Source organism: Nipponia nippon, unplaced genomic scaffold, assembly GCF_047370975.1.
Source record: "Nipponia nippon isolate SJK-2023a ecotype South Korea unplaced genomic scaffold, ASM4737097v1 scaffold_9, whole genome shotgun sequence".
Lineage (NCBI taxonomy): Eukaryota > Metazoa > Chordata > Aves > Pelecaniformes > Threskiornithidae > Nipponia > Nipponia nippon.
This window is the reverse complement of record NW_028262413.1, coordinates 46,223,597-46,246,794: the sequence shown is the minus strand read 5'-3', so window position 1 is coordinate 46,246,794 and position 23,198 is coordinate 46,223,597. Positions and strand designations below refer to the sequence as shown.

Genomic DNA, 23,198 nt, shown 5'->3' with positions numbered 1-23,198 from the left:
CCTATCCCTCTCCTTTCCTTACACCCAGTGATTTATTTCCAGGCAGAAAACAGCATCCCAGGTAATCACTCGTGTTCAAGTTTTGTTGCTGTTTTACAGGAGATGCTACAAAAGCTTTTGTCCCTGCAACTGTAAATAAACTCGTAAACCTGTGTTAAAAAAATAGCATATTGTAGCTTGGCACATGAATTTTTAATGCATCTTCTGCAAACCAGCTGGTCTTGGCAAGGGTCACAGTGTTTCCTAGGCATTTAACATAAAACCGTACTTCAAAGCCACATTATAGGGTCATTGAAGAGTAATATTTTACTTAACATCCTCATAACTGAATTATTTATAACTTCCCATGTTTTATTCATGATAAATATTAATACTAGTGTCTTTAAGAGTAGAGGTTATTGCTGCAGTTTTACCTATAAGAGTTGATATTATTGAAATAAAGGAATGACAATGAATTCTGTAGCCAGCAGAGTGAAGTCCATGCCGGGGCTGTTCTCATTCACACCTCCCTCTTCTTATCAACCCTGTCAGCCACCGAAAAACCTCAGCGCTGAGCATCTGTACATTTGAAAGGAATTTTCCTGCAGGCATCTGAATCTCTGCCCCCCCCCCCCCGCTTTATTAATGAGCTTTGTGTCATTCTCATTAATTCTTGGATTCATTTCTTGGTGAGAGTTCACAAGCTTTGGTTGCAAGATGCTTGCCCTGGCCTGGACCTCCAAATGGTGGCCTTGAAATATTCTGCAGGCTCCCTCGAGCTCACCTGCCACAGGCACCTCCGGACCCTACCTTTTTTGAAGCATCCCTTGCCACCTTGGAAGGGGAATCACCTGGTGTGGGAGACCCCCCAGCAGCCTTTGGGCTCCTTCCTGCTCTGGGCCACGAGCAGGCTCATTTCAAGCCTAAATGCATATGAATTGGGTGAATTGCCATTCCACCATTGCGCTCCATCCCTTACCAGAGAGGATATTTGCATTAGCTTTCATCTTGTGAGAGGGAAATATATTTTTGCGTGATCTTTTGCCTTGTGCTGGTACGTTCCCATCTGGCTGGAGCATTGCACAGCCAGCTCCCAGTCCTGCTCCCGCTGCTGCATCCCGATGTGGGGCTGGGTGCCCATCCGACCCTCACGGCTGCAAAACCTTCCCAATCCTACGGCCGTGCGGGGCCGGGGTTTTGCTCCGTGTTACTCGATCAGCTTAACAAATCTGCAGTCAGCAGGTTGAGAGCGGTGGTTGGGGAGCAGTGCGGGTTAATGCAACACATATTTAATGTATGATTGCTAATGGCCATCTCCCATCTGCCTGAGCCCAACTGGAGTTTGCAGATGAATGATTAAGCTGCCCTGACACATATGCAGCTTGTTCCTTAGCAGAGGTACATTCATTACACTTGACGCATGTAAAAGGGGACAAGGCTTTTTTGCTGGAGAGAGGGGTATTATCGGGCTGGGGTGGCAGAGCAGAGGGCTCTCTTGGAGTTTATTTTGTATGATAATGTGAGAGATCTTCCCACGGATGCGGCACTATAAATGAATCATGAGCTAAATAACCACTGGGATGTTTATTAGCCTCAAATATGTTTACTGCAGAGTCAACAGGCAGCACCTTCCAATTAATTAATAGTAATAATTACTGTATTATTTATGTAGCTCTAACAGCGTGCCAGAGTCTTTCCGCACAATGGTTACAGCTGTGGCTGTGCTGAAACAGGCTGGTCTGTATTCATCCTGCGTGGGCACGCTGAGGTTTGTCATTTGCTGTCGGGTGGTCCCAACCCCAAAAGCCTGGGTGAGCTGAGCTGCTGAGCTCTTGGCAGCTGCTCTTTCTGTCGGCTGAAGCCTGTTGCTCCAGGCGGGGATGCGACCGTTCCTTCTACGGTACTTGGGAGGCAGAGCATGCAATGAGCTGCAGCACGTGCCAAACAGAGATGGAAAGCAAGGGCTGCAAGTTTTACTAGGGTATATGGGAGCTCTTTTGATCAAGGTATTTAAAGCAAAATAGTCAAACCGTGCACATCAGAAGGATATTTACAGCAGATAAGACCTTAGCAGCAACAGCAAGGGTAGGCATCTCTTTTCTGATGTGCACTTGGATCCAAAGCCTGCTGAAGCTGTTGAGAATGACTTCCGATAAGTGCCAGTGCAGTGTCTGTGCATCTCGCTGCCTCAATAGACCTTGGTGGGGAGCATGTGGGTCACGGAGCACCATCTCCTGTCCTGGTTGAGTCAATCAGTTCAATGTGCAGAGGCAGGCATATAGCAAGAACTTGCCACTAGTCTTGTTTCTTCATGCAGGAGGTTAGGCTGCAAAACAGCCTTCTGTTCTTGCCTTACAATCCCATTTGCTGTCTCTGGGAAATTGGGGTGTTTCTAGATCACGTGATGTTGTTGGCAGTGGATCTCTTTTCACATTTGCGTATTTTTGTCTCTCTTTTTGTCTTCCAGCGATGTCCGACTTCCACATCCACCCTCAGAATGCAGTGGTGGAGGAAGGCGGCGTAGCCAGATTCCAGTGCCAGATCCATGGCTTGCCTGAGCCGGTCATCCTCTGGCAAAAGAACCGCATGCCAGTCAACACAGACAACGAAAGGTAGGACATGCCCAAACCATGTACTGCTGTCCTTTCTCCAGGTGGAAAAAGGTGGCCAGGCTTGCTCTTGCTCTCATAGTTGTGCTAGGACACAACTGATCAGGGCTGAGGGTCTTGGCCAGCGTTTCTGCCATGGAAGGCTCTGTCAGTTAATGTTGTGGGTTGTCTGGGCTCCTTCTGGCCAAACACTGTGCAGAAATACTGCACCTCTCAAGAGAACTAGATAAACCCCGTTAGATGATTTGGAGGGGGCAAGGGCTTGCATTGACCTTCCCTGATCAGCCCTCCTCCAGGCTTACTTTCCAGCATGAAGAGCCCACCCAGCAATCCTAGCAGAGCTGGGGTAGCTTTGGCATCCATCATCCCTCTGTGGCTCCATTTTGTGCAACTCTTTCCGAGCCAGATGCATGACTTAGGGTCTTCCATGTGGGTCCTGAACTCTTGCAAGCACTTGGAAACATTCAAGGCCAGGCTGGATGGGGCTCTGAGCAACCTGATCTAGTTGTAGATGTCCCTGCCAATTGCAAGGGGGATGGACTAGATGACCTTTAAAGGTCCCTTCCATCCCAAAGCACTCTGTGATTCTATGAATTACACAGTGGTTGCTAGACTTTCCTTCCCAGGTGGATTCCCTCGTGATGCTTTGTGTGTGGTGGCAGGGAAGCTCTGCAGAGAGCATCCCACAGCGCCCTGGGCTGCCGTTTCCCATGCAACTCTCCTAAAGAGAAACCCCAGCTGCCCCCCTTCCCCAGCCTAGACCTGGGACGGCACGTCCTCGCTTCCTGTGTTTGACAGGCTGCTCCCTTGGTGTCGGAAACGTCCCTCATCACGGTTTGATCCTCCGAGCGACAGTGGGGCCCGGCAGAGGACAGGTGGCAGGAAACGTGTGCTCCATGCCGGCAGCCTCCGGCGGTCCCAGCTGCAGCTCGGGAATCGCACAACTGATGGCGGGAGACAATCGGTTGCAGCACACCTCGATCGCGAATTGACGTCCGTGCGTTGGGAATAGGCGAAACCAGGAAGCTGTAAATATTTTCCTGAAAGCCCCTATTCTTAAAAATGTCAGTGCTGCAGCAGAACGTGGTTGGGTGCTTTGGAGGCAGGAGAAAACACAAGGGCTGGAACAATGCCTGACCTTTTCAGCGTTGCGGTGAACTTACAGTAGAAGGACCCAAGAGGCCCAACCCTGCCGTGGAAAACTGCAACTGTCAGGTTTTGTTTTTCCTTGTGTTTTTCATCTGAGCTTTTTTTAGCCCAGCATGGGGTTGATTTGTTAAACTTGATCTCCTCTGAAGGCTGATTACTCGCACAAGTGTGAAACTGGGGATGTGGCAGAGCAGGGTGAGTGGTCCGAGGTGCTATCAGCAGAAGTAAGGGGTGCAGAACTGGGCCTGACACCTTGTGTGCATCCTGATGAGACGCTGCAGGACAGGTGAAGTTCCCTTGAAGTCCTTCATGCATTATTGTTTCTTTCCCCTTGAGCCCAGGGTCACAGCTGTGGAGATGGTCAGAGATGTGGCGGGGATTTGAGCGTGAACAGGAATTCTTCCCTCCAAAGCTGAGAAGCCCCAAGGCTGAGGAGCCCCAAGGCTGAGGAGCCAAGACTTTTCTCCAACCCAGAGAGCCCCAGGCTGCTGGAGGATGTGGGCTAGGAGCAGTTTCCCTGTGTTCAGTGTCCTGATTTTGAACAGATTTGGCTTTTTGTAGCAGTAAAGTTACTGGGGAAGGTTTTTATTGTCAGCTCAGTAGATTAATCTCTGACACCAATGGGCCTGGGTGATGAGGGTTGCTTCTCTAACTGAATTGGATTTCTGCATTAATCATGCTTGGTGCATTTCTGCGTATAAAGTGTATATAAATTTGTATGCCGAGTCTTGCACTTGGAGGCTTTGAAGGCAGAATAATAGCTTTGGAATTGAATCTTCTAATGCTGTGGGCAGATTGTTAACAAAAATGAAGGCTTCTTGTGGTATAATTCATCCAAAACAATGGGCATTTTAAAGTCCCAGAGAGATTGCAATCAACTTCGGTACGTGTAAAACTGATTGCCGTCACGCTGCCACCAACACCGAGCCGCGCGTTCGGAACCCAGCGCGGGGAGCAGGTTAGAGGCACTTAACCATATGCTGATATGGAAAAAGATATTCTTCATCTTCCAGACGGAAATGGATTATTAACTCATCACAATGTAATGACTTACTACCAGCCAATTTAAACACACAGTTGCCAAGCAACCTGTAACGTATGTATACATATATGTGTGTATGCATGCATGATTTAAATGTACCTATGTTTTAAGTATATGAAATATTTATTTATATTCATGTATGCCTAGTCGCTACCTATTTTAAACATGCCTTTCCACGCATTTGAGGTTTTAAGGTGACGTGGATATGAGTCCTGGAGCTGGGGCTGTGGAGCACACACTTCCCCTGATGCTTGTCCACGGTCGCTGTGCTTCAGCTGATGAGTGATAACTCCCACGTCAGCTGTGTTCACATCCAAATGCACTGCCAAAGCTTTTCCACAGATGAAGTAAGAAGCACCTATTTTGTAGCCTTCCAGCAAAAGTCATCCTTTCTCAAGGATGCATCAGAAGACAGAGAACATACTGCCTGTAAAAAAAGACAAGAGGCTCAAACATCAAAAAAAATCAAGAACTGATGCAGTGATAAGCGTGGGTTCAGCCTGCTGGGGGTCGCATCACTTGGGTGGTGTTGGCACCTCTGCACTGGGATGTGGGGAGCCAGCCTGCCTCACCTGGCTGGGTGTGCAGCCTGCTTTCACATCATGTCCCGCTTTGCAAGTTTTTGTTTCTGCTTTTCTCTTCTTGCAGGTACACGCTACTTCCCAAGGGGGTCCTCCAGATTACAGGACTGAGAGCAGAAGACAGTGGGATTTTTCACTGCGTTGCTACCAATATTGCTAATGTGAAGTTCAGCCGGGAAGCCAGACTCACCGTGTCAGGTTAGTACCAGTCAACACTCTCCTGACTGTCTTTCTGTCGTCTTCCCGCTGCTGGTCTGGACCGGGACAGTTTAAGAGAGCTTTAGGCTAACAGCACTGAGAAGCATCCCTCTGTCCAGCCATCGCACCTTCCTTGTTCTGGACTGTTATTAGTTCCTGCCAGATCAGTCCACTTGATAGCAGATAAATCTCTTTGCCTGTAAATTAGCGCTAGTTTCTGGGTAGAGAGATGATGGTGAGAAAATGAGTTACAGCAGCTTTACATAAAATAAATTCTTTTGGAAATGTGGAAGATTCATCATTTCCTTATGAGACCTGCCCACTCTGGAAGTAATTGCAGCACACAGGGTGATCAATTATTTATCTAATGGGGGAATTATGTTCTGTAGGCTGTTAGCATTGCATTGCGACCGAAGCGGGCTAACCTTGCTTTGGAAGATGAGAAGGAGAAGCCCTGAGCACCCCAGGCTGAATTTTGACTTGGTTCTCCATCCACATTTGAAGTCAGTGGCAGAAACAGGTTTTCATGTCTGAAAGCTCCAGCTGAAGAAATGATGGTGCCTTATGGTCCCCTCTCCAAAAAAAGGGCCAAAATCACAGGCTTGCTGTTAGGTTTCATGCTGCCGGAGGTAGGATGTGATGGAGCTATAAGGGCAAACCAAAGCAATCCACATTCACACTTTGCATGTGCACAAGTTTGGCCTGTTTGTGAAAGCACGCAAAATGTCACGTGGAAGTGATGACCTAGGGCACAGCGAAGGAAGGATTAGGGTGCAAATACACTGTGACCACAATTCCTTAGCTGTGCTACCCTCCGCTGACCTGCCCATTGCCCATCCTCCATTAGCTATCCGTGTGGGACCCACGCTGATCTCTTGGAGCCCCTTCGAGCAATAACTCATCAGCCAATTTCTAAACCTGATGTTAGATTGTCACCTTCTAGTTAGGCTTTCTTTGTTTGTCAGTCTTTAATTTAAAACACTTTTAGCTTCAGAAGTCTCCCTTGGTGTTTCAGTAGCTGCTCCTAGTATGAAGGAGGTGGGAAGTATTGAGTCAAATCATATAACCCAGCCTGATCAAGCAGCCAGGAGTGAATGACACCTTTGTGCCCTCTTCTTAGAAATGCCTTTGATATGCTCAACCTCCTTGTATGAAAGCAGGACAGCTCTGAACTTCAGAGCATTTGTGGGTTACCTCAGAGAAGATAAGTGTGCCAAAGAAGTAGTCATCTGCAAATTGTGGCTATGTCCTGCCTGCAGGGTGGCCTCTGAGATCCAGGACTCTGTGCAGGTCAGAACCCCCTGGGGTGCTGGGTACCACTGTGGTCCCCTGTGGCAGCAGTGGTGATGCACCTGTGGCTCTTGGTTAGGAGACCAGTGTAGATTCCCCGTGGAAATGGAGATGACAGTTGTGGAGATAAGAGGCAAGGGAAATCTGCACAGGGCTGGTTGTGTGTGTGTTTCTCTGTGAGCTTTTTTTATTTGCAGGAAAGGGTCTTCCCCCCCGTGAGCTGTGATCCTCCTGTCCATCAGATACACATAATTGCTGGTACCCAGTGGCTGGAGGCTTGCCAGCGTATGCTCGTATCTCACAGCCTGCCTTCAGCCTCCGAAACGGCTGCCTGGCCAGTGGTTCTGGAGTAGGAGACTTAACGGCTGTACCGAATGTCAGATTAGCCTCTGCCGGCTGTAAAAAAGCAGAACGTGTGAAATGGGGTGAAGCTGAGGAAAGTGATGCTGCGTATATCAATTCTGATGGGGAAAGAAAGCAGGTTAGCTGGTTCTGAAAGACCTGGGAGCTTTTGATGCCTGTTACTTATCTGTTTTCTTGATCTACGCGAACAGTAGCCACGTGGAGGGAAAAGAGAACAGTAAATTGTCGATGTGGTGAAGTTCTTTGTGTCAATTTACTGGGCTGAGTTATTATTCCTCACAGGGCAGAAAGTGCTAGTTGTTCTCATCTGACCATCCCTCATTTCAGATGGATATTTTCCAGGTTTCCTGTCCGTGAAATGTTTGTGGTTTTTCTCTTCCTTAAAGCATTCGGATGATGAATACGGGCACCGTGTGTAAGTGTCTGTTGAAGGGCTTGCACTGTGCTTCAGTGACTGCATGTTGGCAGAGCTGCTGTAACGGGACATTTGCATGCACTCAGCCCATGGAAAACCCGTTGCACTGGGTTAAACCTCAGTGAAAAAGGTTTATGCTCTGCGGTGTTTGCTAAGAGCACGCAAATATCTGTTAGACCAGGACAGTGGGTTTGTGCTAGCATGTTAAGCCTAGGCTTTGGCACACTGACAGAGGCTGTGGTGTGCCGCAGAGGTAGCACAGGGACGTTGCTTCGCTGTTGTGGGTGTTGTATCAGTAAATACTGAACTAATGTGGGTGCTGCTGTGAACATGTCATTAGGCATGATGGGGTAAGCAGTGATCTTGCAAATCTTTCCATTGCCTCCCTCTTGTGTAGAGGGGTAAAGGGAACGGTGCTCTCTGCTCTTCATCGAGGCAGGAGGGTTCCCTCTCCTCTTAACAGGGCAGCAACTTCAGCCGATGCTTCACCCACAGAGAAGCACTGGGTCCACCTCACCGGGGTTTCCAAACGGAGCCCTGGCTGGGGAGGGGGGAGGGAGAGGATGGAGGTGGGCTATAGGAGCCACTGCCCTGCAGGGCACTGCCACAGCCCGGCTGGAGAAGAGGAGGAGGATGGCTGCCTGCAGGGGATGAAGGAGCCTGCTCGCAGCACTTTCCTTCCTCTTGCCGGCAGCGGTGGCAGGGCTGCTGGCAGCGAGCAGCACGGATATGTCTTCCAGCCCTACTGATTGATTATTTTCAAGTGCCTGCTTAGCGGAGATGCTCCCGAGGGGCTGCCTGCCTCTCTGCGCTGACACCTTTTCAGCACGAGCTGTGGCTCTCTCTGCTGCTGTCCTTTTGATCAAGATCTAACAGCCCATGCTGGCGATGCTCCCGTCCCTGCTAGAGTGCCTGTCACTGCTGGCGGTGCTGGGGACCTCCCCATCCTCGCTGTGATTGCTGCTGGCAGAGTCCCTGGGGACCATGTGCATCATTAGAGCCTTTTTCCCTTTCCAAACAGATCCCCCCCCGGGTTGCCCTGAACCCTGTTGTGCTCCAGCAGCACTCGCCTGCCACAAGTCCCTCGTTTTGTCACTCCTTCCTTCCTGACCCTGCAACAAATTGCTTTTCTGGTTGGAGAAGGAAACCTCCTCCTTGATGGTTGGGCATGGTCCCTTTGCATGGTGCTGGCATCTGACCACCGTGTCCCTGCTGGGTCACCGTCCCTTCGGGCCCTGGAGCTGGCACTGCCATGGGCGTTGTGCTCGGCAGCAAAGCTACGGGATCATTACCTGGCCTTTGCAGGAGAAGGTGAGCAGTGGTGGAAGTGCCACTTCCAGAGCTGGGCAGGGTTTGGGAGGACTCAGGGAGCTGAGCCCACACCCAAAAACCTGAATGCTTATTTAGGACTCAGAGTATAAATCAAAGAGTGTGATTTTTTTAATATATTTTATTGTCAGAATAGAGTGTTTTATAAATTCTGCTTTGGTCTCAGCTCCCGTTTACTGATGTTCTTGGGTGACCTTGGACAATTCATTTTATTTCTCTGTGTTTTGAAATATTGAAATCGCTATATAATACGATGATAATATCGTATTATTCTAAGCGTGAACATTTAGTATTGTGATTTAGAACAATAAATCTACATGGGTTTTAAAGGCACTCCGAGGTACTGAGGGGGAAGGTATTGTTTTTCAGATCTCTTGGGGTTCACCAGCCAGTCATATGAATTTATTGTGCATTCTGGTTCTCATCAAAAAATCTGCATTTTATGGCTTGCAGTGAAATGCGTTTAGTGAGAAAGTCAGCTCTTAAGTCACACTGACACGGTGATTTTTCTTGGATTTTGCCCATTTAGACACAACCTCTGAGTCGCTTTATCGCTCCCCATTCAGCCCCTGTAAGGACGATTAACAAATGAGCCGCTCTGATCTGTGCTTGCCCTTGGACCGCTGCGAAATCCCCATGCTAACGCCCTGACTTCAGCCCCTGAGCTGCTGTGACAGGGTAACGCTAAAATGTGTAGGAAGAAAAGACATTTATTCTCAGAGAAAAGCCCTTGCAGATAGTTTTTGGTGGATCACTTCTCTTTAACGAGGTTTTTTGGACATCAGAAAGTCCATGTACAGGAGTCAGCATGGGATGGTCCCTACAGGAAAGCCTGGCCCGTGGCAGACCTCAGCTCCCCAGCCCTCCCTGTGCCCCTCTCCTGCTCGGGGGGAGACAACCAGCCCAAGTATTTCTCTCCACAGGTGTACAGAGCATTTTTGCCAGCAGCAGCTGTCAGATTGTTGGAATTCCTTAAACGCTGCTTGACCTCAGCATTTCTGGAAAATAACCCAGCTCTCGTCAGAAATGGGGAGAAGGCTAATGCAGAGATTATCAGTGTTCCTGTTTACTTACGGAGAACTGAGAATATCTCCTGCTTTTCCTCCTCTCCTGCTCCCAACAAATGGGAGCAAAGGCTGAAGGGAGCTTTGGCCCAGGGATAAGGCACTTTCTGGGGACTCAGGAGATGCGGGTTCAGCTGTGGTGTACCTGACACAGGATGATCTTTTTGTCACACGGTCTCCTCCTGTCTGCTGAAATGTGGTTTCTTTTGCTTGTCCTGTGCCTCTCTGGTTTCCAGAGTCCTTGTGCCAGGGCTTTATTTTATTACGGGTCTGTGCCTCATCTTGTATGATGGGTTTCATTCTTGGCTGCTGCCACTTGGGGCTACTGTAGTGCAAATAAACGATTAGTGATTGCATTGTGAGCAATGATTGTATCACGATTATATCAGAGCAATGGGATGCACCCAGTTACACCAGAGCAGGCCAGGAGAGGGGTGCTGTAAAAGGCAGGGCAATGATCACCCTGTGGGCTGCAGTCATCAGAGGAGTTCCCTTGAGTTTTCTCTCAAAAAGATCCTCAGCAGGAGTCAGGGACTGGCACCTCCATCGCTCTTTGTGTCCCAGGACAGGGCTTTTGGAGCATATTACACCAGCAGCAGGAGAAGATGCTCACAGAGAGGCAGATTTAGGCATTGTGGGCTGCATAGATTACTTTATGGCTTGAGATGCTGTGAAAGACAAAGCAACTCCTTCCTTCATTTATTTGCATTCCTGTCTGCATGAGCCGTCCTGCAGCTTGTGTCCTCCCTATATACCGTGTTTTTCCTGCACATCTGCTCTCTGCAGTTCGCAGCGCAGTTCCTTCCTTATGCTGCCCATATCTGGGTGTTAACGGGGCTGCTTGTGGCTGGGTCGGTTGGCTGAGGGTTTTTCCCCAGGAATATCAGCTCACGCTTAAAACACGTTCAGACAATGTGACTGTCGGGCAAACATTGTGCTCCTTTTGTTTCACTTACATCTCAAATCTATTGAGGATTACACCAGCCACATAATTTGTGCTTAGAGGATGCATGAAGCCCTCGGTGTTTCCAGTACACAAGAGAGAATCAGATGCCTTTTAACGATGATGCTGTCCTTGCAGGCTCCCACTCCACCGTTTACAAGGACCCCATGATTCTCGTCGGTCCGGAGAACCTCACGCTCACGGTGCACCAGACAGCTGTGCTGGAGTGCATCGCAACCGGCAATCCCCGGCCCATCGTCTCCTGGAGCCGCCTAGGTAAGCCCCGGGGGTGACCGGGATTTCCTCCTCCTCCTCTCATTGCCATCGTGTGGGAAATAGGTAGGTGCCACTGACTATTTTATGCAACAAGTGATTCACCCTTTCCCTTCCCACTGAAGTTAATTGTAGGCTTGAAGCGCTTTTTGTCGTCGTGTCTACACTTTGTTTTTTCTCTCTGCCAAGATCCTGTTTTCAGCTGTTAGAGAAGTGGGTTGGTTAAACCTGTAGATGTTTCATGAAAGGTGATAATTTTATCTTTTCTCAAGTGACAGCATCTTCTTCAGCTGCATCAAAAACATCACCACTGTTGGCCTAGAGAAGCAAGAGCGCACACAAACACATCTTTCACGTAAAACAGGCTTGAAAGAAACTTGCTGCCTGTTCAGGGAGTTTTAAAAAAATGTTAAGGGGAAAAGAGTGTTTAAAGTAGCGCGTCTGAAGCTCTGAAAAAACAAATGCTTGCTCCTGGGGTCCGTGATATTTTTTTTAATCAGCATGGAAACCAGAGGCAGTGTCTGATGGCATCATACAAGCGAGGAAGAGCGAAGTGCTGTGTTTCTCCCAGTCTGAAAGCAAGAGTTATTTTAGCTTCTAACTTTGGAATAGTAGCTTGGAAACTATTTTGCTCAGAGCGACACTTCCATTGCCCTACAGAAATCTGTGCTGAGCAAAGAGTTGATGGCTTTTGTTTTATCTTCCAGAGCTTGTAACACCGCCTGTGCACGCTGTGGGGTTGGGTTCAGTTAGTATTTCCCAAACCCCGTGGTCTGCGAGGTCACGTCATTTTGGGATGCTAATCCCCCCAAGTCCCCCAAGGTGGCTGTGAAGCACAAACAGGGATAATCCTGTCTCGTGCTGCGGTGCTGGATGTGGGACTTCATCCCCGTGGCTCTCCGAGGGTCAGGGTCCGGCTCATGGGAAGGGCGACTTCCCACTCCAGAGCCACCTGCCAGGGGACGAGGACATGTATCCCAGCATCAGTCATACAATTTCTTCATGTTTGCCCTCCTGCTTGCATCCTCCGGTGGCTTGTAAAATCAGCTTGTGTCTGCCACTAACTGTTTTTTTTCCTCCAGAGCCATAACCATCAGATTGATGCTGTTTTAAAAATTCCCCAGATAGGCTGTATCACTGTTTTGGTTCTCTTGGACACAAGGCGGCTCTACGTTAGCGCTCAACTATAATAAACTACTTTATAATTGCCTTAATTATAAGTGCTTATTACCTTCTTCAAAACACTTGTCTCTATAGAGCAGTGCAATAATGAAGATGTAATAGCTTCGCGCGATGTTTGTCTGGATGGTCTGAGCTCAGCATTGCCTTCCACCAAAAATAAATGCCCTCTCCACACTGCTTTGCAGCGCAGCAGCAGAATTAGAGCTACGGAGTGAGAAAGAGATCCCGTTATTTTCCCTCCCCTTCAGCAGGAATGTTTCCTGTCCAAAGCATCGCAAGATCTTGTTTAGTATTACACCGATCTCGACAGCGATGTGGCGTACAGGCTCTCTGATGAGTCTGTGGGTTTGTCATCTCTTTGTAGCCGTTTCGGAAGCGTTTTCATGTCTCCGTGTCTGTGTGATCAGGAGGAGGGAGAGCAGTTTAGGCTGGATGGGGAGGTCCTCCGAGCATCTGTTATCTGTACATGTGGCTTCCTCTCATGTGGGGGTCTCCTTCCAGAGTTTTCTCCTACAGAGCTGGTTCAGCTTAAATAACCAGTTAACTTACTCAACTTGGGAAAAAACCCTTTGCATCCAGTTCCAGAAATAAAAAAAAAAAAATCCATGGCCACAAAGTCTTAGAGAGATGTAGCTGATTTAGCAATAGACCTGGCTTAATTTAAACAAAAAAAGTCAATTATATGTGAACATCTTGCTTGGTCGCAATAAAGAAGAGTCGTGGCATTGCCATTATGCCAGGTCTTTGCACAGGGCATGTTGCCATTTTGGAGTGTCTCTCTGCACCCCTTTCTTCACAGTTTTGATGTTGTGGCATTTCTTCCATCAGAAAGGAGCAAAAGAACAATTTTTCTTTTACAGCTTTCTGGTGCAGGGGGAAAGCAAGCCATAAACAACATTTGCACTTTTTGCTTTGGCTTTGCTAAAACCTGGCTGGTTTTCAGTGGGAAAGGCAGCTATATTTTGCTTGAAGGAAATAATTCAAATTCTGGGCCAGTTTTTGAGTGTCATGCAATCAATTTTGAATTTAATTTCCTTGGGAATATGTTGTAGCCCCTGACCACAAACAGAATTCCTGTGTCTCGCCGTGCATGAAATGTCAACATTCATTAGAGAGCAGGCTCTGAGAGAAATGTAAAATCATTAAGGGTTTGTTCGGGGAAGGTAGGGCTTTTCCTTTCAGAGCTACGCACTTCAGGCTTGGACCTGTATGTGTGCACAAATGAATATCCTGGGCACTTACTGCAAAGCCTTTTGAATGAATGACGATTTTAATGTATCCTTACCCTTTAACTGACAGGCCACTGAGCTGGCCTCCATAAAAGGTACCAAGGCAGAATAATAAACTATTTAGAGAGATATAGAAAAGTGAGGCGAGAGAGAAAAGACAGTGATTATCTGATAGCGTTATACAGAAGTTGTCAGAAAGGGTCGCACAATGGGAAGGAAATTACTAAAGAGAGAGCCATTCAAGAAGTAAACTATACAACAATTGTAGGAGCCAATTAATTGGTAACTTATTGGACACAGAAGCTTGCAATAGATGGCTGACTGGTTGACAGGAGCACCGTTCCCGTAAGTGTTTAGAAATAATAGAGTAAATTTCACCACTTCACATACTGAATAGTCAACTGTTGCAATGTACTCTAAATATGCTAATCCACAGTGCCCGGTGTCCGCCGGAGCAGGAGACCCATGTGTCTAAAAAGTGGAAGGCTACTATGGCACAATACAAAGAATTCACAAAAGACCTAAATGATCAACATTAGAAAGTTGTTACTTTCTTTCTACTTGCTACTTATAAAAGAAAGGCGTTCGTGTTGTTGCATATTCATATCGCTTGGCACGTTTTAACGGGTCTCCGTAATTGGTGCCGGTGTGCCAATCACTTGGTTAGCAGGCGGAGAATGGACTCCAGAAAGCATCACATACACCTTGGAAAAATAAATAATGTGGCTCCCAAACCCCAGGCGCCTTTCATCCAGACTTCACCCCAATGGGGAACCTGGAAGCCTCTACTAGTCCATAGCCCGGGCATCCTTTGGGAGCATTTCCCATTTGGAGAACGGTCTCCTTTATTAATCAGTTGTCCGCCTGCTCTTCACAACCAGCTGAACCTCCCCCTTCTGCCCTCATCAATCGAGGATCGACGGAGAGAATCTGTCAGACATTTCCACCCAGACTGGCTTGTTTCCAGCCCTCAAATTTTCTGCTTTTGATTTCATAAAAAGAAGTAGAAGGTCATGTTAAATGAGCAGCAGTTTCAAGCCTGCACGGGTCCTGAGAGCTTTGGGAACTGAGCAAAAGTGTTAGCTTTGGCAGTCTTTCGGATCTCCTCCATGGAGAGGTGACTTGGTGACGGCAAGCAATGCCAGGAAGGTGGGTTTTCAGGGTTTGGATCCCTTGATCCAAGCCACTCTTCAGGTCTCCGTGTAAGTGAAACAGGGTTGAAATAGATAGCAACCTTTGCAAAGCGGGTGTGAGACATCAGTCCCTCTGCACGGCACTTCTGCAAAGTGCAGAGCTTTCAGGATGTGATGAATTTCTTGTGTAAATACTCTGTGTTATTTATACGTGTTGTCAGTGTTACTAAGTTGGACTTGATATTAGCTGAAGACTTTAACTGATCAGAGGATGGCTCCGGTAGAGTGAGGCACAGTAGAGTGAGAAGGAGGATGGAGCAGGCTGGGAAAGCACAGATATTTCTCTAGAAGCCCTTTTCAGTGCTCTTTGGAAGGGAGGAATTGAGCAAGAGGCATATGGGATGATCTGGCATGGTGATCTTTGCTGGCTGTTAGAGGCGGCCACACTCTCTGAATCAAATGGGAGATCCCCCGAGGTTTCTGAGCTTGGAGAGCTTTGTTCTTCAGGGAAGTGAAAGACACTTGGTTGACAGGAGACGTTTCTTCAGACCACCACACCTCTAATTAATAGTTGGAGCTAGAGAGGCAACTGAGGATGTGTCGATGCTGATAGTTGGACTGTATGGAGTACCTGCTGCAGGCTGGGTCCTTGCATGCTTGAATTATGTAGCACGTTATAAATAATACAGTAAAACTACTGACATTCAAGTCACATTTCTGTGGTATTTCTTAAGGCAATGATGTGATGAAGCATCCAGGTATGGCCACTTCGCATCTTTCACTGGTCCCGCCCCTCCCTTGAGAGAGAGATTTGATTTTTACACCTATTGTAAATATGGACTTCCGAAAGGTCTAATTTAAAAGATGAAATCAAGTTCAATTTGAATTTAATTCAGACCTCTTTACACTTCAGTTCAAATGATGTTTGAAAGGAATGGTTCCTTCTTATTGCTCATTAAATGTGGGACAGGTCATGTTTTACTGTCCTTTTTATGACTGAGCCATTTACTGCTGCAGTGGCTTGGCCAGCTACGTGATCATTTAATCGTTTAATGACATTGTTTTTCTCTCTCTAAAAGACCTGAGCATTTTTATTTGCAATGCAAATAATGAAGTGGTCTGGCATTGCCTGCCTAATGAAGCAAGGAAACCTTTAAGTTTAAAAATTTCCTGAAAAACAATATATAAAGAGCATGGCAAGAGATACGTTTGTGACGTGCTTTGTAGCTTTCCGTCTGTGTTTTGTCAGTGTTTCCTAGCAGGATGCTGCTGTTAATCTGAAATGGGATCCCTTGCTTGGATGGTCCAGGCTTGCGAGCTGATGAACGTGCCCTGCTCTCACTAATGCTGCCAGAGACACTTGCTCTCCATCCCATCACGTGCCTTTCCGTGGGGATCCAAGCGCTTGCTGGGCAGCAGGTTGCAAAGTGGCATTTCTGGGTTGATGCTTAATTTGTCCCTCTTCTTGAGTGCCTTCACGTTTTCCCAATCTATTCCAGAACCTGTTGGTTATGAATGCCCCAAATCCTCATAATATTACTTATTAGACAAAGCATGATATTATGTCTAAAGCATACGATGGCAAGATGACTTTTAACTAGCCCTGCATGCCTGTGTTGAAGCATGAAGCCTGCCGGAGGTCACACATGAGCCAGGTCTCAATCAGGGGCCATGTTGTTGTATAGCAGAGGCTTTGAAGGAAATCCTTGGGGATAATGGAGTGTCTCGGGGTGACTGCAGCAGCCCTGTAGCAACTTGTGTTTCCCTCTGTGTTTGTTTTCCATGAAGGTTTCCCGTTGCTGGATTACACCAGATGCAGCCACTGAAGTGGTTGTGTGCCATGAATATTGGTAACCAGCCTGAGTCTGAAGACCTTTGGCGCTAAACGTCCCTGGAAACTGTTCTGCCCGCTGGATGATGATAAATTTTAAAGCGGGTTGGACAGCCATTGCCTAGCATCTCTCAGGAGGTGGCCCACAGGAGTGGGAACCAGCTAGGCCATCTCAGATCTTTCCCCATGACCCATTGCTTCCTACAGAGCAGTTCTGGTTTTATTTGCCTTCTTCCATTTCATTAGCAAGATTACGGCACAGACCAATAGAGCTCCCAGGAGGAATTTTACTGATGGATTTTTCCTTTTACTAGCCACAACTTTGAAGCACAAGAGACAGGCTCTTCTGCTGTTGTGGAGCACACATGTATGGAGAGCTCATGGGATGGTCAGGTGGGGAAGATGACCAGGGCTGGTTCTTGCTTCTGTCATTTCTGTAGGTTCTTTAACCTCCTTCGTGAGCAAAAACAAGAGAGGAACTGGATTCCCATTTCCCATCTGATGAAAGTGTGCTCCCTTTAACTGCTCCTCCAGTAAAACTGCTCCCCTGCTCAGACACCCTGACACATGCTAGGACTGATTTAGAGCTGCCCTTGTCAGACAGTGTCTTAAAACACAAACCAATGAAACAATAAAAACCAATAGCCTGATACTAATGAAACACATTGTAATTAGAGCTGGCTGGGAATTTTCCAGTGAAAACAGGCTTTGTTGGAAAAAAGGTGAATTCCCTGATACTGAACTATTTCACATTAAGTGCTTCAAGTTTGAAGACCTTGTGCTGGAACTCAGGCATGGTTTTTCAGAAACATCGCTGCTCTCCTGCCAGCCTGCCCCAGACCCAGCACTCAGGATGGAGGCCGCCCTTTCCAGTTGCCCTTCCAAGCAAGAGCAGCTGAGCAGATCTAACCACCAGAGTCTGGCTCCTCGGTCCTGAGCTATTGTGTGTTCAAGAGCTAAGGAATTGAAAATCCAGTGTTCACATAGTTTCTGAAGCCACAACAATCCCTCAAGGGTTAGCAGGCAAAAAGGCATAACTTGTGGCTCAGGAAATCCCCAAGTCATAAATTGCTGGTGGCTGGGAGAGTGCATCAGGGAGGTACTGCTGTAGGTTGGCTGGTCGTCTCCTTCCTAGAGCATCTCTGTTTGGAGCAGGCTGTTGAGCTGGTTGGATCCCAGGTCAGTCTAGTGTAAAAAGCTGATATGATTTAACTTGGTTTAACCGTTCTGTTGAAAAGTGTTCTGGGTGCTTCATCTTGATCTGAACATGTGGCTGAAAGCTTTCACGTTTCCTCTGATGGTACCGTGGTTTTCCAAGCAGCATGAAGTGTGGTTTTGGGCAAACACCTGAGGATCCTGGTTTTCTCCAGAAGGCAGTTCTGCTAAGAGCATCAGCTAAAACCCACGGACTTCACTTGGCAAATCCAAGCAACAGAGCATGGTACTGCTCCATAAGTACTTAGATTGGACCTCACCAAGGACTGTGCCCTGGAGAACTTCACTCAAAGGTCCAGCGTGTGACTCTTACCCTTTTCCCCTTCTTTCAGACGGCCGCCCGATTGGTGTGGAGGGGATCCAGGTGCTGGGGACAGGAAATCTCATGATCTCGGACCTCACCGTACAGCATTCTGGCATCTATGTGTGCGCTGCGAACAAACCCGGCACTCGGGTGCGAAGGACGGCGCAGGGCAGGCTCGTTGTACAAGGTGAGCAAACCTGGGGCTTGGGGAGCGGTGATGCCCGCTTCATTGTGCCCTCTGCACAGGCTTTACCTGTCGCCTGGGCACTGTGATGGGTTGGGTTGGACAGATGCTGACTTTGCTTCTCTGATGGTATGAGACAAAGGACTTCTTTTCTAGACATGTGATTTTCCAGGTTGGTGTATATCTCTGTGTCCCGTGCAGATGAGTGGCAACCAGGTGTCATTCAACTGAGGCCTCAGCTGCATGGGTTGCAATGGTTTCCCACCCCATCACAGGCATTTATTTGGCTTAATGGACACTGGTTGTTACTTGTTATCATACTTGTACATCTCAGCAGAAAGACTGGACTGAATTGATCAGCCAAATTCATCTCTCACCCCTGCATGGTCCTTAGTTATATGGGAGCATGAGCACTGTTCTCATATTGGACCCCTCTGCATGATAGATATCTCTCCTGCAGTGATATCCAGGAGTGGATATCACTCAGAGAGTGTTACTCTCCAACTGAAATGGCACCAGTAAGTCTAAAACCATTGCCCAAAAGTCAGTGAGACTTTTCTTTAGCAGTCGACACTGTACCTGAGCCCCTTGCCATGACCTGAGTAAAGCACCCTTTGGGGGAGATGCCCAGGAGATGCAGGTTCCTCCCCTTCTCTGCAGCGACTGTCCTGAAATGCCACTTGTAAAGGGTGATTCAGCCCAGAGCAGAGATCAGGACTCAAGAAACCAAACAAATCCCCTCCACATGCTCCGTGTGACCAGTTTCCATGGTGAGGGGAGACAGGCAAGTATTTCAGAAGGCAAACCCAGCTGGCAGCGTGCTCTGAATGGCAGTAATCCGCCCCTGATTACAGGCACTCACCTCCTCTTCAAGCTAGTCCACTTAAAGCATCTCGCGCTCTCATCAGTTCACTCATTAACTATTGACTGATGATATCCTGAATCTAAAATTACACACCTCCTGCCGGAGCAAGCTAATTGAACCTTTCATGCTGGTGATGGGGAAAGTGCCCTGCTCCAGCCCTGATGCTCACCTGACAGGTCCCGGGAGTCGCTGGCAGTGATCTGGCACCGCACCGCTTGTGCAGCAGCCATGGTCCCTGGGTGCTGGCATCCCTTTTTCCCTTTGCCTTGGGAGTGGCAAGGAGCAATGTAGAAAGGGTACTTATACAGGGCTGCTTATGCCTCCTGAGTCCCAGGTCCTGATCAGACACAACAGGAGGTGAAAACTTGCCGTTTCTTTTGCTGTTGGATTTCTGGGTGAGAAACGCAATGAGGGGGCCTCCCAGCTGGCTGGTGGTGGGCACACCTGTAAGTCCCCTTATTAAGAAACACCAACCCAGGCATTAAGAACAACCTCGCTGTACTGATATAAACCCTTTAGAGATGCTGTGGGACAGCTCTGCACATGGTGCATGTAGCAGAGGTCTAATAAACCCAAACACAAAGCTGATGTACAGGAGGCAGGCAGAGTCAAAAGAAATTACTTGGAAAATCTATGAAGTTGTAAAAATACAGCTATTGAATACTGTAGTCTGCTTCTGTTAGCAACTGGATGAGAGGGGAAAAGGTAGCACAACTTCTCATTGCTGCAGATCAGCAGTTTTCAGTCTCTGGAGATTTGAACATCAGCTCCTGAGCAGCTGGTCTAGTGCTGGAGTTCATCTGGGGTAGATTTACTGTGGATTTTCACCTGGGGAACCAAGATGAGAATTTGTCCCTAAAATGGTAGGCACAGGGCCATTGGAGCCCAGCCTTGCTGTGGAAGGGGGATGGGGGATGCTCCTGCGTTCAGCACTTCTCTAAGTGGCATGGAGAAGTGTGGCCAGTGCGTCCTGGGTGTAGCCCTTAGACATGAGCTGCAGGACCCCAACCTGTGTTGCCCATCCATAAGATGCTTCATGTTTTTTGGGGGCTGTCGTTCCCCAGGGAAGCTAATAGACCCTGGCCAGGCAGCTGGACTCATCCCAGGTTTGCTTACCCTCCCTCTGGAAGCAGCTTTTCCTTCCTCTGAATCTCATTTTGCTTGAATTTTCCAGCTGAGAGGTACAAATGATTGCTGTTTAGGTTTGTCTGGGAAGAAAACACCGATAATGACTGACATGGGAGACTGTGGGTTTTATCTTTGTCAAGATGTCAGCGATGCAAATTACATCCGTAAAGAGAATAAAAGCAAAGAGCGGGCTATCAAAAGCCTGGTTGGAGAGGAAGTTAGCACAGGGCTAGGACAATACGGCATCCTCAAAGCACGCCAGGCCAGGTACTTGCTGCCTTTATGCAGGGGCCCTTGAAGTGCCTGGAGGCACAAATTAACTTGCCCTACGTCTTTTGAAGGAGGCACATTTTATAGGTGGGAAACTGGGGGAGAAAGGGCAATGCTTCCTGTAGTAAGGCAAGGAGTTAGCAGGAGGCTGGGACTGAGACCACGTCCACCCTCCTGCTGCCAGCGGTGGTCCTCGTCCCCATCACAGCAGCCGTGTGGGCAGAAGTGTCCTGGTGCAGGTCTCTGCTCTTGCTCCGGCAGCAATGTCCTTTTGCATTGCAGGCTCTCCTTCAGATCATCTAACGCTGTCTTATTATCTTCCTGGGAATTCCTCCTCCCTTCAGAGAAGAAGGCGTCAATCCCCCGCTCCCTCCCTCCCTGCCCTCCCCTGGCCATTTAGGCTCCTTTGATCTCTTTTGTAAGGTTCTCACACAAGAAAGTTTCCATTTTCTCTTCAGATCCCAGCACAGCCATTTGAATATTGCTTTGTGCCAGGCTGCGAATGAAAGTCTCACGGGGGGAGTTGTTGAAGGGCCGAATGCATCGCCAGCTGAAATGGAGGGTGTGCGTGCGTGTGGTGCAAGGGAAGAGCAGGCTTCGGTGGCAAGGAAAAAAAAAATATATCAAAGCGCTTTCTCTCTACCTCCTGTGCAATCTTTTGTGCTTTATTATGTGTTTGGTGTCATAACAAACTGATGGGCTGTGAATGGCCAGATGGTCACCAGTGTTCTCCACTCCACGCTTCATTTCCTCCTGAAAGCTATGCAGAAAAATGAGATCCCATCTCATAAATGAGTGCCCATCTTAAGGACATGTTTTTGAAGGCTCTGCTGACAATGACTGCCTTGTTCGCCTTCCTTTCTGCCGGCAGAACCGGGCAGCGCTCCTTGGTCCAGCAGATCCGGCCACCGCTGTGTTTCCTGATGTTTCTTCCATCGTTCTTGCTCGCTGGCATTGCAAGCCTTGGCTGCGGGGTTGAATTCATCAGCAGATGTATTGCAGTTGCTGTGTTTTAGGCTCGGCTCTGTGGTACTTGGCTTGTCCTCGAGTTTAGCCCTAAATTCATGCTGCAAAACCAGCTTCAGTACATGCTTCATGGGTCAATGTGCCCCATAAAGCAGTCCCCTTCCTGCCCACATTTTCCTTCTCAAGAAAAGCCACCACGCAGGGACAGGTGGGCACTCGGATCTCATCCGTCAGGATGCTGGAGTGAGCTGGGGTGCCGGAGCCCTCCGGAGCAGCCTCCCAGGAGCATGCCGGTAGGTGATGTGGGAGCACGTCCCACTGCTGCGGAGCTCCAGCCTGCACCTTGCCAGGGCAAGAATTTCATGATACGCGCTGAGGGCTGATGTACAGCCTCCATGACAGCCTCCTTGAGTGGTCTCTGCCCATTTCCCAGGGGATATGGTCACGGGTTCCATCTTTGGCCCTAGCAATCCCACCAGCTCTAAAACTTAACTATTTAAGTTACTTACGTAAACATCTGGGCATCCTCTGTTGTCAACAGAGAGAAGCCAAGCGGGCAGCAGTTCTTTGTCTTAAATCTCCTGTCATCTGATGCTGTGCTTGACTGACTTCCCCATTGACCTGTCTTCTCCTTTAATACCCTTGTTGTAGGATCCGGTAACCTAATTTATGAGGCTTTGTTGTTTCCATGTTATTCTTCCTTCTCCTCACCCCAGCCTCCCTCCCTTACACTGCCACTCTGGCTACTTGAGAATTAAGGATGGCTTCATACTGAGGTGCAAGGGGCAAGGATTCGCTGGCAGCAGTGCATCGGCTGTCAGTGCTCCCCGATCCTTAGGACAGCCCTTCTCAGGGAGCTGTCAGGCGCTGCGATAAGCACCATGCCGCAAACTCACGGCAAGGGCAGCAAAGCTCCCTGTTATCCTGGGGGACACACTGGTGGCTGGTCACTGTTGAGATGAGATGTCCCTAAAGAGATGGAGCCCATCCGGGTCTTCCATTACAACCCGCTGTTACAGTGCATCTTCATGCTATCACAGTTTGTTAAGCACAGTAAAAGCTATTGAAGCACTTCGTTAATGATTCTGGGGGTGGTATTAAGCGTTATTGCTTTTTGATACCAATGTCACGCCTTTAAATATTCATTAAGACTGCATGATCCCCTCCCTCTCATTAAGTCGTGAATAATCAGCGCTCTGGTTTCTTCATACTTCACAAGCCAGGGCTGGATCCTGCCCGCTTCTTCTTGCCAGGTTTGAATCCTCTGCTCTAAACAGTGATCTTCATTAATATCTTCATTAAGATCTTCATGGAGGGCTGAGAAGCGCTTCCTCTCGCTGCCCACGATGGCCTTTTGGCATGTGGTGTGGAAGGGGGAGAGGCGTTCAGGCCGCTGCGCCCCTGTGCAGGGCGAGATGAGCACTGACAAGATGCTCTATTAATTATGAATGACGAGGCGGTGGAGGGCTTGGCAGCAGGCAGGGCTTGGCAGCAGGCAGGGCTTGGCAGCAGGCAGGGCTTGGCTGAAGGGCAGGGCTTTGCTTCTGCTCCTTTCCTGCTACCCCAGGGCCGGGGGTGGCAAACTCTTGGTTCCTGTCGAAATCATTTGAAAGGGCAGGGAGAGGACCCAGGGGGAGGAGAGCAGATGTTCTTCTG

General features: G+C 48.3%; 1 protein-coding gene across 1 annotated transcript in view; it reads left to right on the top strand.

Annotated features, from left to right (window-relative positions):
• The window catches only part of IGDCC3 (immunoglobulin superfamily DCC subclass member 3), a 105,715-nt gene that overhangs the window by 60,141 nt on the left and 22,376 nt on the right, over positions 1-23,198 (top strand). Inside the window, exons 3-6 of the mRNA XM_087744333.1 lie at positions 2,447-2,591; positions 5,428-5,558; positions 11,101-11,238; positions 18,158-18,316. Coding sequence (XP_087600459.1) covers positions 2,447-2,591; positions 5,428-5,558; positions 11,101-11,238; positions 18,158-18,316 — 573 coding nt within the window. The remainder of the gene's footprint in view (positions 1-2,446; positions 2,592-5,427; positions 5,559-11,100; positions 11,239-18,157; positions 18,317-23,198) is intronic.